Raw genomic sequence first — 17,625 nt, forward strand, 5'->3', positions numbered from 1 at the left:
TGTCCAGTGGAAATTCACAGCATTACCACATAGTGCAAGCTCTGTTCTGCTTTCCCAAAGAGGAATGAATGACTGTCTGTTCTAATGGTTAACGTATCTGGTATTGATTAACGTAGTCTTAACACATTGGCTTCAGGATAAAGTGTTTTATTGACCCCCCTTTCATTTTGATTAGAGTTTAATCAACTCTTAAAACATAATTAATCATCATCTTAAAATATCATTATGAAACATCATTAATTTACTTTCTGAGTAGCCTAGGTTATGGATCGGATTTTTCTGGATGAGTTGGAATTTTGTTTCTGCAATCGCGGCAGGCTTCTCAGTCGATACAAGATATACTCGCTTTTGTTTTCTATTGAGGGGAATGGAACTCGGTCGAGTCTTTGCTTGTATTTTATTTTGTCTTATAGATGAATGTGACAAAAGCCTAGGGTGAATTTCGCGCAATGACTTATTTTGACGGCCGGTAGCTTATGAAAGACTGAGCATAATTTTGACCATGAACAGGAATGATTGTGCCTGATCATTTTTCAGCTAACGTAAGCTGTTCACGTTAGTTAGCTAGCTAGCTAGCTAGCTAGGTAACGTTGCCTTTAGAAAGATGACACGCATGACTTGTCCACCGCTGCAGTCTATTAATGCATTCATTTGTTTCTAATGCGCTAAGAGGGTGTTTTTAGCCAATAGGATAACGTTAAACGATAAGCGTTGTTTAGAAGAAAACGGGGACCTGACGTTGAAAACGTATATTTTAGCCCTATTGCTAGCGTTAACTAGCTGAGTTTTGGAGTCCACCGGCACTATTGCAACCTCGGCAAGTTTGCCTATTCTAAGTTACCTAGCTGACATACACTGCCACTTTTCTTGATGTCTACCTGCAGCTCGTTTGTAACCTAACGTAACGTAATGTGTTAATGCGTCAAAACGACTTATTCCAATCTTACATTAGCTGTACTGAACTGCCAGATATTGTATGTGCTTTGATCGGGCACCTTTAACTTAAGACAGTTTCTTTTGATGTGCTGTAGGGATTTCTTTTCTATGTCCACACACAAGCTGATGTTACAACTCTAAAGTGCCAAAATCACTTCTGAAAGTTGCACATTGATTTGTTTTAATGATGTGGCTATAACGGAGCACATGTGCTTCCGGGTTCGATGTTGCTGTTCTGTGGATGATGATGCGGATGACCTGGCTGATATCAGGAATCAATCGACGAATGATGAAGCTCCTTGTCGCCCTTGCCTTGATTGCCTACATTGCCTGTGAGTACAAACATAGCCTCTGATGTAAAAGCTGAAATGTCAAAATACCCCGTGTATCATGTTGTGGTTGACCAGCCAACATTTGCTTGATACTCATCTTTAAATAGAACACATCTTGCACACTCCCACCTCCATGTCACGCCAAGCAATCTCTTCTAATACTGTACATGTTGTCGCTAAGGCAAGGCAAGTTGCAGTCCATCACTGAATCACAATGTATCACAGAATTTAATCACAATACTCACTATATCTAGCCTAGAAATCTAGACGCACCCTAGCGAGGGCTAGGCTATATCATAAAACATGACAAATCACAATGATATTGTACCGTTGCCTAAATATGGAGATAGTAACGTATCGTCACCTCTGTGGCAAGTCTCACCCTTATCTCACCTCAGTTAGAGTTGTGTGACCTGTGGGTGGTGTTAATTGTCTGTGTTTCCGGGACTTGTAAGAGTGGTGACTTGTAAGAGCGGTGACCATCAACAACCATGTGTAGAAGAGCAGTGTTTATATTGGAAGGGGCTTGATTGACTGTCATCACAACGTCTGCTCCATCTGATTAGGCTGTTGCCATTTTCCAGAAACCATATGTTTTATGTTTAAATGTGTATAGTTCTTTGCAGGCGCTTTTGTCCAAAGTGACTTACAAAGGCATCAATAAACATTACATCAGTTTAAAGTAAAGTATCTGATACAACCTTTAAGAATAGACTGAATAGAGTTTAAAAGAATATTAACAATAACCCTAAACATATACAAACTGCTATTCTGTTAGGTGAATTAATTAGTTAGTTATGCAAGGTTAACAGCATTAGGTAAGTCATTCCACCAATGAGGAATTACAGAAGAAAAAGAGTCTTGACTGTGACCTCTAAGTAACGATGTAAGGCATAGCTATGCACCTTAGACCGCAGTGGGTGAGAGGGGGCATAGAGCTCATGGAATTAATATAGCAAGGTGCAGATCCAGCAAGTGTCCTATAGGCCAGAGTGAGGAATTTCAATGCTATAGGAAGCCTATGAAGAGTAATAGAGGAGTTACATGTGTCTTCTTTGGCTGATTAAGACTGTAAGGGTCTCACTACACAAGCAGGTCAGCAAAGAATGCATTGCAGTAGTCCAGTTGGGAAAGAACCGTGGCCAGCAGTTGTGTAGCATTGTTAGATAATGTCTATGATCTTCGGAAAATTCTATAGGATAAACTGTAAACTTTGACTGTTTTAGTCAACAGCCTTTTGCTGAGGGATTTCGTCTACCAGCATAATAACCCGAATTTCAACTATTGTAAAAAATGATTAGGCTAACTCTATAAAAGCATATTAGAGTATGATATTAACATATCCCAGTGAAGAACACAAAAGCTCATTATTTGGCCTGTTTTAACAGACACATTATAATCCAGATATTATGGTAGTGTGACAATATTTTAGCTCATTTTGGCACAATTAGCTTGTTTGTGTAATGTCAAGTTACACAGAGCTCACTATCCTCAAGGTCTGGGTTCTGTAACCTTCAGAGAATCTCAGCAATCTCTGGCGCTTCACTATAACATTAGGCAACTTGATGTGCTCTCTTGCTTGTTTCCGTAGAATAAAACAAACTGAATACACACATCGGTGCACAGTTGTTTTGCTGACGCTAAAGTTTTCGCCGACAACTGGATCGGCACACATTGCAAGTTTATACAACTAGTGCAGTGCCCGTTCAAACATGCCATTCCTGTAGAAAACCTGTAGCCCGATTACATGGCCGCAGGTATGCCTGCTTTAACAATAGGATGATAGGGAAAAACATAATTCCAGCTAAGCATTCAATAATGTATACTGAATATCATAATATATTAGCCTATAATGAATGTGCAGTAAGCAGAATTTAGGCATGACTGCATGTGATTTCTACAGAATAGAATGGCATAACAAATGTTTTGAGTTAAGGCTATAGGCCTAGCTTATTGCATAACTTTCCTGATATTCCAAGCCATTTTGTAATCGTTTGACATTTGCAACGATGTGACTCAAAAGCAGTGTTTGGTAGCATAAGCGACGTTGCTCTGTCTGCCACTTGTTGTCTAGCTGTGTGGCACGTCTTCTGAAACGTTAAATTCGGGACCATTAGCTTGTTTCAATTTGGGACCTTGAAGTCGGAAATGTAGTTTGTTTATTCAAAGTCTCATGTCCAATGTAGCCTGGGCTATTCAAAGCGTCAGTTTATTGCACATACTTTTCATGTAATTTTGAATAGCCACTACATACCCGTGTTTGTTGGCGTGTTGTTGCAAAATCCGCGTAATCATTTTATACAAGCAAACATACAGGAAGTCTTTATTGTTGAGGTCAGAGATGATAATCAAACATCTTGCATTTTAACCGTGATTTAGTGTTGCCAAATCTCCGCTTATCCTCTCTCTGGTCCTGCGCGCAGTGCTGTGTGAGAGGGTGGCTATGGTAGAGCAGAGAAAGCCAACGTGTGCTTCTTTTACCGATATGTAACGATATATTTAGCTTTTCTTATCCAAACAATGTCAAACTATGCACTGCACTTACTCATGCCAGTAGCAAGACACTACTCATGCCAGTAGCAAGACACTACTCATGCCAGTAGCAAGACACCTGCCAAGTTTGAAATCGAACGGACCAACGACACGCAGACAGGCAGACAGACGTTCCTGCAATTTATGGATAGATAGATGCGATGGCTTGTTTGTTGGGATAGGCATCCGACAGCGAGTACTCGGGGCAACAGCCAGATCTATCATTCGTCATTATTCTTCAAACCCTGGCGGCCAGGGGCGGAGCTACGTGGTGGCCAGGGGGGGCCACGGCCACCACTGGTCAAAGCTTGGCCACCCTGCTGGCCCCCCCAGCTCCGTTCAGTGAAAAGTAAAAAAAAAAGAATTGCTGCCGTTTTCGACAACACTTTGCAAAGCAGGGACTGAACCAATTACTGCACTCTATACGACCATTGGCCCAGTCAGGAAGTGTAGCCTATGGTTCTGATCACATCGTGAGTAGGCCTAGTGCAGCAGCAGCAGCAGCGGGACAATTCAAGTCATCTGTTAAAAACACTTGACAGTAGACTAGGCTAGCCTACTACTTAACCTCAGTACCAGGTGAGTTGATGAGTTGGAACATTAATGCTAATAAGATGTTAGAATGTGTCACGAATCATAGCCAAGTGAGCTGCGTTGGGCTGTCCTTGTTAGGCTCTGTCTAGGCTCTGACATTGATGTGTGGAGCTGATCAAAAATAATCGGATGCCCGCGGGAACGCTGTTACAATAATATTTCGATAAAATTCGGGTGAAATGCAAGCATATTAGGCACATCTCCAGATGGCTCCAGGTAGGCTAATAGGGCCTAGCCTAGGCTACTTTACATAATTTGCTGACTGTGTATGGTTCTTGCCATAGCTGGTCAGGCAGAGGCAGGCTGCTTTGCCTGAATTCTTTATTACATTGCTCCGGAACTGTTCATCGCAGCGAGATGAAACCTTAATTGCGTGACAGAGCAGAAGTGGGGCTTTTCAACGAGACTAAACACTTGTCTGTGCGATCAAGTATGAATCATGTAATTAAATAAAATTGATTCATATTTACAGTTCACCTGCGCACCCATTACTCTCGTTTGAATTAGGCCCTACTCACGAACCCGTGATTGGATAGATATGGCACGCATGTCAGGTGAAAGAGGAGACACAGAGCTATCATTTGATACCAAGCATCCGTCTGGGTTATAAAACAGACGAAATGACACCAAAACTTCATATAGCTCGACTCACCCCACGTTTTTGTGTGTTGTGGTGGCAAAGCATGTTCATAATCCAACGCTATCATGTGTTTCTCTATGGCAAAGCATGTTCATAATCCGGTTTTGAGATCCTAGCAAATTCCTGCATGGCATCCAATTCGAGACTCACATTGCATCCCAATTTATTCGACAAAGAAACACCTTTTTGCCTTCACTTTGTTCATGACAATGCAGTAAAAAGTTGTTTTAGAATCATCATGAGTGTACACACAGAACATGCAAACTCGGGTGAGGTCAGATCAGTTCGTATCACAGATATGGAGCGCAGAAAGGGCATTTTTCATTACTGTGTCAATGGCACTTACAATGACCAGGATACCTGCTTATAACTAAAGGTAGTGAGAATGGCCAAAAATAGAGTAGCCATAGCCATAAAAAAATGGCATTTATTTCCATAAGGCACACATCACATATTTTTCACATTTGCTCAGCCCCAGAGAATCCCTCCACCATGGCAATGATATTGCCAAATTCAGAACAGTCTGCCCTATGCACACATGTGCCAGCTTGCAGTGGTGAGATACATGTCAAAATATAAGAATTTGTATAATACACTTTTTGTATTTTTATTATTTAAAAATCAAAATGAAATCAACGCAAGTATTAATACATGAAATAGTGGCAGATCTGGGTAGCCTAGACTCTGTTAAAAAACAATATATAGCATGTGTGTATGGCACTTACATTGACCAGGATAAATGTTTCTAAGATTGTGAAAAAGCCCTTAAAACAGTCTAGGGTTCTAAGGGTTAATTTCTTAATTCAGAGCCATGTTACTTACAGCCAAGTACTTGCAGTGTCAGAAAGAAATATAGTTTGGCCATCAGTATGAGATCAAATATATACATACAATATTTGTAGTATTTATTATTGTTCTTTGAGTTAACATCATTTGAATAAAACTGATTAAGTAAGGTGCATTATCATAATATTTTTTATTGGCATTGACCTATTTATGGAAAATATGTTGAAGTGGCCAACAAACTGACCTGTGTATCAGTGTTGGCTTTGCACAATTTATTGCCATTATTAAAATAGGCTATCCTAATCTTCAAAACTTTTTGAGTAGTTTTCAAATAGTAGTTTTGATTCCCAAGTGCCACCCCAATAAAAAGTCTGGACCCAGCTGGCCCCCCCTATAAAATAATCCTGGCTACGCCCCTGCTGGCGGCCTTAAAATTTAGGCCCGACAAGACCCGAGCCCCACAGAAATCAGTCCGAGTCCTGACCGAGCCCGAGACTGACAGCTTTTTAAAAGCCTGAACCCGTTTACAGCCCGACATTATTCAAATGTCCGCACGCACACAGCTCTTTTGCCTTTTGTCAAGAATCAGTAACATTTGACATAATTTATTCATGACTAACGTAGCCTAGGCCACTTGGAAGTTGGAACAAAGAAATAAAATAGCCCAAGTCCTCTCAGCATTCTGAAGTTTGCGGGAACCCTCCCATACGCAGCCCCGACATTAATTAGTTCTTGCGCCAGCTTTTCAAACCCCTCGGCATTTACGATATTAAAAGGCCTAATGTCTTTACAGCGAAAGCTGACACTTCTTCTCCATAACCATTTGTTTCACCTTTGCAGGGTTTGATTTTGTTGCTGTAGCCTAACAAACGATGTGATCCTGATGGGCACTGACAGCTTTGATCAACATGCCTTATCAGCGACGAATTCCCTGTCGTTCAACAGAATGTTGCATCCTTTGGATTTTACATAACCATTTTACATTTACATAACCACTGGCTCAGTATTCTCATTATGCACATGATCAAAACTTTTCCACACCTCAGACTTTGCTTTCTTTGCCGGTGCAACTAAAACGCCAGTCACAAGAGGCCAGCCTCTGTTTCACCTCCTAAGCATCCATTTCTGCATCTTTCTCGCAGCTAACCGAAACGCATCACCTGACCGCTCATTTAGCCTACCGCGCAAGCCCAAGCCCAGCCTGAGCCCGCGTGAAATGATAGAAATGAAGCTCTACAGTGAAGTGCCAAATTTGACAAAAAAACTGCCGAGACCTTGGTCGTTCCCAAGTGTATGGCGGTCTCCGTCGATGGGAAGCTGCCAACACCCGATTGCGCAATATAAACATTCTCCGCCTTCTCCTTCTAATCGATATTAAACAAAATATTTTCAAAATGAAGGAATGAATTAGGCCAAGGGCCTAGGCTATTCCGACCGCAGAGAGGAGGGCGTCCATTTCACTCAACATAGGCAAAGTGTCCCAAAATACTTCATCAATAGGTGCTGGAAACGCTGACTAATGCGCATTTTATTTATGCGCATTACCACGGATTCGCATCACTAATTCGCATGAGTTGGATGGAAACACGCTAAATGATGGACAGTATTTGCAACAGTAAAGCAGTCATCCACGTCACTTGAGCACACTAGAGTTGATTTTGTTTACATAAAAAATTGCTGCTTTTAGAGAAATGTTTAGATTCCACTATTGTCTCTGTTAGGGCTATACAAGGTACTGACAGAGCAATAACTTTGAAAGATGAACAAAAAATTGTGATTAAGGCATTTGACCTCGGATTTTGTGGGCAGGGTAAATTCGGGTTGGATTCCGGGCTAGGTTCAAACATGCCCCATAATCAAACTTAAATGGTGTGTTACCAGACTTAGGCTAGTTCAGCTGGCCTTTAGAAATGAAAACAGTGAGCAACCAAGAAAAGCCCACAGAGCTACAGAGTGGAGGTGTTCACAATGACCGCAGCAAGGTTGAAATGAGGAGCAGCTCAGTGACAGTCAATCATGCTAATAGCTGCAGCGAGAGAGAGAGAGAGAGAGGCGCAGAGATAGACATCCTCTAGTCTAGAGCCCAATTAGACTGCAGTGTTTGGATACGATTTAAAGCGTGTTACCAATGCTTTGAAAAAGATCAAAGATTGAAGTGGTGTTGATCAATAAATTGCCATGGCTGGTGCTGTAAAAAAAAAAAAAAATATATATATATATATATAAATGAACGCCTGAATCATGTTGATCATCCAAATCAATAAAATTCTCTCCATAGAGGTAAGAAAGGTCTTCAGAAAGGTCTCTTTTTCATGTAGCTTATGCACTGGTGCAGCACGATTCTTTAATTATGTAATTTATCTATTGAATTATTTCAAAGGTACCAGCAATGACATGCAAATCTCAGCTTATTCTCTCTCAGAATGCCATGGCCTTTGGCTAGCAGTGTCAAGGCCCCTCTGTCTTTCCCCAGATAATCCTCTCTGATGTGGGCCGCAACGGTGCCAAGTAGCAATATCTACTAATTACAGTGAGTGTTGGGTTTAATTACCAAATGGACCATCACAAGCAGCCAAAGCCGATTGCAGCTTATTTCCGACCATCGATGCCATGGCCCTCATAGGGACCATGGCATCAAACTCCTCCATTGTGGATTAACAAATCAGACAATGCATTTATCTAAGCAAGTTGTCATGAAACTAGGTGCTAAGGCTAGCAATGAATAGAGCCATGGGTGTTGTCAACCAAGGTGTTACATTTGTGTTGATCTACTGATGTTGCCATCTTGCTGCTTGCTTATCTGTGGGGTGGTAAATCGCTTTTAAAAGCTCCAACTTTTAATCTAGAGTATAGATACACAAGGCTACTTGGCCTAGTTGACGTCAGTCACCAGAGTTTTAGCCTTTGGAGAGCTGAGAACATGCATACACACACACCCACACACACAACCACACATACATTCCGTACAAAGCTGTGCCAGGGTGATAAGGGGATAAAGAATTGGGGCGACATTGAGGAGTGGCATTGCTAGATCCAGCAAACAAAAGATTTTTTCTGAGCAAAGGGGTGGTTACGGTTAGATAAAGGGGCATCCCATTCTGTTGGTGGTCCCCATTGCCCCCTTAGGCTTTCAGAATGAGAACATGTTGAGCGGACGACCTTGCTGGTGGACTCCCAAGCCGCTCCAGAGCAAAAGGAATGTTTATTGTGTAATAGGGTCAAAGACAAGACATAGATTTTTCTTTTTTTGGTCCCCCATCTATATGTTTTACAAAAAACCCTCTCTGTTATATTTTTGTGTGTCAGAAGTGATATGGAAGATTGGTGAGTTGGAATATCACCTGTCAGTTGTGTTTTGGACATACAAAATTGCTCTGGATAATTTGCAGACCTGCCAACCTGTATGCATTTTGCATAGCAACCACGCATTTTCACATCAAAGTACGTACGCCGGTACGATTTTTTACTTAAAACTACGCAACAACGAGCAGACATCCAACTTCTCCAGAAAGCTCCCTGGAGCATGTGAATTAGAATCCCCCTCAAATCTATTCCATGTGAGGATGAGATACAGAAAGTGAGAATGACAGGCAAAGCATAGTGGCCTCTCGTATTTTTTCTTCAGCCAACGGTGGGTTAAATTGGAAACTTGATGAGGTGAGCTTAACAAGTGTTCATTCATGTTCCCCCAGATGCCGTTTTGCAAAACTACAAAATTTTGATTGATGTTGTCTTTGATTGATATTATCTTGGAAAGTTATAACTTGTTCAATGTGTCACTGATGTTAAGGTTTTCATAACTAAAAGGCACTCAGAGAGTGCAGGCCTTTCCCAGGCCAAATGCACCCATTAACAATTGAGTCCACTTTTGAGTCTGAAAGTGGACCTAGGCTAAATATTTTGCGCTTCTCATTGATGAGTGTTCAATTAGTTTTTTCTTTGCGGTATATAGGTTATTGTTCTTGTTTATTAGCGTGAAAACAAGCGAGAACAAATAAGAGATTGCGCACCACTTTAGTTGGGATAATGTTATCATTGCAGCCTCACAGATGGCAGAAAGACACCATCTGAAAGAAACTGAGTGCATGTGCAATCAGTAATTTACATTAGTCAGCAGGTAATAATTGAATGTATTTTTAAAAAAAAGAAATAAAAAAAGACAACAAAACATGTAGGCTATTGTGAGTTAAAGGATAGACCGCACACTGACAAGAGCAGATGTCCAGGAGTCTCTCTATCTACTGTAGTCTATATTCAGGTGAATTAAATATGTTGGCATAACATAAGGGATAGATGTATTTCTTTACAAAAGAAATAGCAAATTATAATGAATTGAAAAGAGGTAATAATAGACCAGACATGATTGAATAAAGACCACATATAAGAAAATGGACAGAATATCCATTAGTCCCTATCAACACAAGTGTTTTTCATAGGTCAGGATTATTGGGCTCCGGAACAGATTGTCAACATTGTAGAGCTACTGTAAATTATTCAGTTTGCACTCATTGGATCAAATTTAGATTGGTATCCAACATTAAAGATGGGTTGCTATCCAAAAGGTATCTTGTGTGCATGGCTACAGTATGTCTGTTTTTGGCTGCATGCATAAAGGCCAACGTGAGCATTTTTTTTCTCGACTCGAGGTGCTATTCAAAAAATGTATTTGAGGTTGGCAGGTTTGACTTTGTTCACAAATCATGCATTAATGCAACAATAAAAGGCCTGATTTTGAAATCAAATGAAGTGGCTGTAATCATTAGAGGAATTGTATAAGTGGTGGTTAGCAAGTCACTCGTGGTTTGTGACTGTGTGTTGCTTTTTGCAGACAGCATCAGTATGTTTGGTTGTTTAGACCCAAGAAATTGGAAATGCCAAAAAGATAAAGTTGCCCTTGGTTTCCTCCAGAGATTTTCTACTACATGGAAAGTGCCTTCAGAACAGAATGCATCTCCCAGCACAGGAATCCATTTACAGATGGAAAGGGCTGCCTCTCAGGTGCAGGGATAGTATGCTTATTCTGTAACACCTCTCAACACCACCTGTGGAGGAGAGAGACAGATTGGGAACAAGCTGATTTGCATAACCACACACGCACACACACACACTCACTCACTCACACACACACACACACACGGACAGAGAAAGAGAGAGAGAGACTTTCATTTAGTGCTTTCATTTACACCAGCGAGAGTTCAGGGAACACTCAGTGTTGACCTCTTTCTGCCTCTTGTCCTCAGGGAATACCTACCTTACTTTCCACCTGCATATTTGCTTGCTCCTTATCTCCCCATCTATTGTGCTATTTTTTTATTCAGTGCGCAATTATAAAATGAGATTTCAGGGAGTATGTGAATGAAGGGTGGATTTGGTCGTTTTCACTTTTATCTCTAACCTTGACATTTTTAGGCTAACACTGACTTCCCTATAGTTACAGCTATGTGCAGAATAATGGCAGTGTGTTTAAAAAAACAAAAACAAAAACAGATATGAAGCAATTCTCAGAAATAATGGTAATGCATATTAGTGCAGTGAAAGCAAAATCTTGAGAGTTTGTAAAGAAAAATGCAAACACTGCTATTTTTTGGATTCCATTCCTTTTTCTTCACTTTCTGTAAAGGTATAACACACACTTGATCAATTTTGGTCATGTTTTGAATGTGCATTGCTATTATGGAATTAACAGCTATTCTAAGGATTTTGAGCTTTATTCAATTTTTTAAAACACACTGCTATTATATTGCACATAACTGTACATGTCTGACAACAAAGAAACACAAACAAAGAAACAAGAAAACAAAGACTGGACTTGTTTAATCATGTGAAGCCCTGATATCAAAAGGAAATTTCCAGTATCCCATGGGACACACCCTTTTCTATTTCAACAGATAATTGAAATCAGTATGTGGACTGCTTCAGTAAATAGGCTACCCATGTGTGAAATCACTCTATTATTAAGTCTAGGCTAATAGTCAAATAGCCCTCATTGTTTTGTATTGTATGTAAGTTACAGAGACTCACCTGGGCCAGACACACATCCCTTTGCCATACCTGTTGAGACCAGACACACATCCCTTTGCCATACCTGTTGAGACCAGTCTTTGGCAATTGGACTGATGGTTAGACAGAGATTCAGGATGTCTGTTAGCTGGTAGTATGTGTTGACAGCTGTCCTTGGGAACTAGACTGACTGCTGGACAGCTCTTTAGCCAGGACTATAACAAGCACACAAGGGACACACAATTAAGATCCATGCGAGTTAAGAATGAGAGGTTTACATTATACATGCAAAAAAAGCAAAGAATAGAATATATATTCTTTATAAAAAAATAAGACCAATATGAAAGGAAAAGGAACAAGATACCCAACTGGGCATCACTCCAGTTGGGTATGTGTCTAAATAAAAAGGTAGTAGCTTTCCTTTTTTGACATCAGCAAACCCAAGAAAATAATTTTTTTAAATAAATCTTTTTCTGGAGTGCAAATTGTATTTTTGTTTACTCTTGGCACAACCTGAAGAAAGGTTGTGTGTGTCTGTTGTTGTCACTGGAGTATTGTGTGTAACTGCGATGGTGATCACAACAGAAACCTTGCCCAAGCCCTGCAGAAATAAAAGCAATGTGGTGCTTCATTGTGAGTTTCCCTGCTGCTGTTGTTTGGTTGGTGAAGGTTTGTGATCAGTGAGTCAACAGTCAAAAGTTTTTTTTGTTGTTGAGTAAATTACCCACAGGCATTCGGCCGTGGCGATGATGATGAGGTCAAGTTTCCAAGGTAACTTTAGAGGACTACCTTTAGATGATCATTCTAATGACCATAGAACCTCTGAAGCGGACTTTTCAGGACAGAGTGGAACATGGAGGCCTAATTCTCTTTTCCACCACAGGTTATTTGATGTTGTTTATATAACTCCTTCAATTTTTCTCATGCTTATGAATAAAAACATTTCTCCTCTCTCCTTGCATGGGGCTCATCATGAAACACCCATGGAATTAGTCAGTAAGGCCAGGACTTTGTATGTGCATAAATATGATGGGAGTCTTTTTCTGGAACATTGTGAACTAGCAGTGTAGAATAAGGCCAAAGGAGTGGTATTCATCCCTCCACCTCCCCACTCCACACTTCCCAAGGGGTGTGTATCGGACATCACACATATAGCTGACAGTAGAAGGACAAGCCCAATTCGTCAGATAGCTTGAATCCCACTTTCTGCAAATGCCGTAGGCCTAGCGTGTGACATTGATCTGTACTTGTTGACCCAATGTCTTTGGATTGAGCTGCATCTGTATCCCCAAATGGAGGTAATATCATGAGTCGGGCGTTTCCGGTCCTCTCTTAAAAGGCCATAACCCCATTTGCTTGTTCCCAAAACACGGACGGAGTTACAAGTTTTCATCAGTAAAAGTATGACCCTCTGCTCTGTAGGGACTAAAGTACATTAAGACATTAGAAACTAAATGTTGACATTCTCTCATCTCTCTTTCAGCTGTCTGGGGAACCTACACAAATATGAGGTAGGTTATGATTTATTTATTCATTTTAATGTTTCTTTTTTTTCAGTTGCATCATTGCCATGTTTAGGACCTTGACACAGATAGACATCTCCATAGTGGTAGTTGTGTTTGAATTGAACATATTAATTATTCAGACCGTAACACAATTGCAAATGATTTCCATTTGTTTTTTGATTCATGTAGGGTGCCTTTGTGTTTTTCCTTTCAAATTCGTTATAGTCCTGTCAACTTTTTTCTATTTTTCTATTGTAATAGATGTATATCAGCTTTGCCTTGCTTACATGCCTGTGCGTGCGTGCATGTGTGGTGTGTGTGTGTGTGTGTGTGTTTGCACATGTTTGGTGGTTGTCAGTTGGAAGACCAGAACTTGTGCGTGAGCTGGCACCAGGGAGAGGATGCCTTGACTGCTTCCGCTCGTCTGTCAACATGGCAACATGTGGTGCTTGTTGACTCACCGCGGAAGCCGTTTTTCTGCCACGCTGTTTGCTCTCTGGCTAAAGCAGTCATCTGTCTCTCTCCATCCTCCTCTTCCTCCTCCTCTTCTCTTCATCTCCTCATACTCATCCCTTCTCTTTTTACCTTTTCGCTGCACACAGGTCCATACAGGAGCAAGGAGAGATACGGATAGAGCAGAAGATTGATGAGGTTTGTGGACCATGAGTATTGCATATATCTCTCTCTCTCTCTCTCTCTCTCTCTCTCTCTCTCTCTCTCTCCCCCTTTCGTACTCACGCTGTCTCCCCCCCCCCCCCCCCCCCTCTGGTTCTCATTCACTGCTCATTCAACTGCTCTTTTCTTATCAAGTTAGCTGGTTATTTTTTCTCGCTTCTTTATCTCATCCCAATCTGTCGCTTCTCTCTCACCCCTTCCCTCCCAAGCTCTCTACTAACCTGTCCGCTCGCTTGCTCACTCATTAACGGTGAGCACACTGCTTTGCTCTCCTACTCCAGGACCACACAAATCTAATTAAACTTTTTTATTATGTAGAATAAAGCTCCTCACTAATTAAGGCTCACGGTCAGGGGACCAGGGCTCTATACTATTGTGTTTCATGTTGCGTTACAGTCAGCTGAGCAGGGCTCCATGCTGTTGTGTATTATGTTGCATTACATGGTTGTGTTTTACTTTTGGGCAATTGTCACTTTTTTCTAGCTCTCTTTTCATGTCAAAACTATTAACAGACATAGCAGGGTACCTGTAGCGCCACACCAGAAGGAACGCTAAACAAAATGCATATGTTGCATTCCTCAGTTATCTAAACCGTTTGAAACAAATCTATAATGTCCTTTTGCCTAAATGTGTGGTTATTTTTTTCTATATTTCTGAATAGCAGTCACATGCACGGGAACACACATGGATTTACACACACCCACAAACCCACCCACACACACACAAACACAAACACAAACACACAAACATAAACAGTTTAGCCTTATCATTGATGATCATTATCAGCTCATTACCCAGGCCCAAACACCTGCTTATCAGTGGCCATGAAACCTCATTAATTAGCCCCAGCCTTTCCTGCTATCTCCAATCCCTGTGACCTTATGGTTCAAAGTATGCCATAACATGCTGAGGCTCATTTGCTGATGTCTAAGAAGGTTCAGGGGAATGTGGTGACATTTTGCCTTCCTCTCCTACCACAAATTTGATAATTCATTAAGAGGTGGCAAAAAACACCAAATGTTTGGGATGTTGTCAAGGTACTGCTGCACTAGAGAGAGTAGTGTATTTTTTTCTCCTGCTTGTTTTGAGTGTGTGTCAGTTCAGGATATCGCTTTTTGTTGAGTCTATTTGTGCAACCAGATTCGGTGACTAAAATATTTGTTTGTGTGCACTGTTGGAAAATATCCATTATAAAACTGGAAGTAGAGCATTCACCCTCAGTGCAGCCTTAATTGTTCTCAGCAAATTTGCTGCTTTTTGGTGAAAGACTGGTTCCATCCTGTTCCCTTGACTGTGCCTCTGTACTGTGGAATTTAACTCTAAGCTCTCGTTTAGGAGGTTTAAAACAAGTGAACGTTGAACTATATATTGTGATTGAATTGGTTTATTGAGAGGAAACCCCACATACCTCCGGGGTCTCATATGGGCCTCTCTCATCTTCTGTAAATCTTGGAATCCCTCATTTCACCGTTTGACTTGTCATTCTGTGCTTTTTTCCCCCTTTTAACAATATTTCCATATTGGAATTCGATTTTCCAAAACCTGCTCATGCTTTTCCCACCTCCACATGTGCTCCTTCCTTTTCTGTCTTCCTTTCATCATTTTATTCTCTAAATAATAATAAATGTTTTTATAACGCCATTAGTTATTGAGTATTAATATGTTATGTCTCTTGTCTCCTGTAGGCAGTTGCACCCTTAAGGGAGAAGATCCATGATCTGGAGTTGACGTGAGTTGTGTCTGAGTCCTCCTCTTAGCATTCTTCTCTATCAGTTCTCTGTTTTTGCTCTGTTTTTCTCTCGCCACCATTTCATTTTGAGTGGATTTTGACAACACCACAAAAACAGAGCCAGAGCAAGGGTTTATTGGCCACTTTGAACCATAATCCCATCACACAGGCCCAAATAAAATAGCAGGAGTGTGGTTGTCAGCTATCAGAGAAATGAGGACAGATCTTTCAGAAGTTGGACCACACTCCAGCTTCTCATACTGTATATGGGCTACAAGGAAAGCACTTGGCATTAACCAAGATTTCCCTTTAAAAAGTCCTATTTTTCTTGTAGCGTTGCTTTTCCAACGGATCCAATGGTCTTCCTTCTCTAAGGCTTCAATGGAAAATTCATCACTCTCTTACCTAGTTATCATAAGCCCCATCTATCTCAAAATAGCTGTAGGTGGAATAGCTTCCAACAGAGTCACTGCTAGACATCAACTGACACCAGAGCTTGCAATGAAACATTGGTCCTCCACTCTCAACAGAGGAAGCTGGTCATTGGAGTAGGATGCTCTATTTGCTAGTGTGATACTAGATGACACAGGCATTCTTAGGATGGGCAGAAATGGACAAGAAGAAAGCAGGTCTTCCACCATCATATCACCCTATCTTCAGTTAAGGCCAACAGACTGTCTAACACACATTGACGCCAGAGTTTAGAACATACACTTCTTGAGTGCCATAGAAATGTTTTAGTTTCAGTTACATCCAAGTGTAAACAAGACAAATTAACTAATATAAATGGAATATTATGTGTATGTAACATATGTCTATGTTTTGTTCATAGATGTTTCAGAACATTAGGTGCATTCCATGACACACCATTGAATTGTTTTCATTCTGAGAGTAAAGGGTCTTTTTTTCTAGGCTTTAACTTCTAGGCTCTAAGCGTTAAGCTCTTTCTGTCTGAGTGTTGGTGTCTCACCTTGTCTGTCTTTGGGTGTTGTTCTGTGCCTCTCCAAGTCCAAGTTGTTGACTGAAATGACAGGTTGGCATCGTGCCACCTTGCGAGACCTTTCAAATGGCTGGTGAAATTGAAAAAGATGATTTGGTTTATCTACTGACGGCAGAATAAGACAGGTGGCTAAGGGGAAAAACAGAAAAATACAGGCGACATCACACCTAAGCTTCCTCCTATAGTCATTGGTACAGCTCTGCCATGGCTTCATTTCTCTCCAAATCTTAATTAGGAGGTCCACCAGTCCATTCTCACGGCCATCAGAGAAAATGCTGTCATTGCAGCCTTCAGTTTAGTCAAGATGCCTGTCCACTATTGACCATTTGTCGTAAAAAGCTCCTCTATCAATGGGACACACATGTGTGTACTGTACATGAGTATGTGTGCGCGTGTTTGTCCTCACGTGTTAAGTTCTTCCGATTAATTTATTTCGGAAGTCCTTGCACATTTCTGCTTGAGCCTCCAGTAATGCGTGTGTAATCTCCTTTCTAATTACTCAGCCCAATCAATTATTGATCCCACATCTGATTGTTATTTAACTAAGAATTACCAAGTAGATCTGTGCCATGTCTGGAGACATGGGGTTTGCTGGTTGGCCTTTCCTTGCTTTGTTTATGGCTTTGTCTTAGCCTGTTCAGTCCTGGTTAGTACACAACTCAAAAAGCACTTGAACAGATGGACTAGTGAGTAGATACGGACAAGGCTAGTGCATTGACTACTTTACACTCAACTCTTGACCGGAATCATCCAAATAGCATAATTTAGGCTTTCATATGAGCCCCCATATTCATGCCCCCAGAATGTAGCACTGCAGCTGCCTGGCTACTCTAGCTGTTGACAGCATCAACTTGAGCTAGGTAGAACCAATCGTTTTTTGGTACCAACAGTACTCG

The 17,625-nt window shown here is 40.9% G+C and overlaps 1 protein-coding gene across 1 annotated transcript in view; it reads left to right on the forward strand.

Annotated features, from left to right (window-relative positions):
* The first annotated feature begins 340 nt into the window (after positions 1-340).
* uxs1 (UDP-glucuronate decarboxylase 1) overlaps positions 341-17,625 on the forward strand; it is a 58,598-nt gene continuing 41,313 nt past the window's right edge. Inside the window, exons 1-4 of the mRNA XM_076264054.1 lie at positions 341-1,268; positions 13,304-13,331; positions 13,928-13,976; positions 15,686-15,729. Of these exons, the coding sequence (XP_076120169.1) occupies positions 1,178-1,268; positions 13,304-13,331; positions 13,928-13,976; positions 15,686-15,729 (212 nt within the window). The 5' untranslated portion in view covers positions 341-1,177. The remainder of the gene's footprint in view (positions 1,269-13,303; positions 13,332-13,927; positions 13,977-15,685; positions 15,730-17,625) is intronic.

Source organism: Alosa pseudoharengus, unplaced genomic scaffold (genome assembly GCF_046254945.1).
Source record: "Alosa pseudoharengus isolate Yale_2024_CS ecotype anadromous, Long Island Sound unplaced genomic scaffold, YU_APseudo_1.1 YU_APseudo_1.1_scf_3, whole genome shotgun sequence".
Classification (NCBI taxonomy): domain Eukaryota; kingdom Metazoa; phylum Chordata; class Actinopteri; order Clupeiformes; family Clupeidae; genus Alosa; species Alosa pseudoharengus.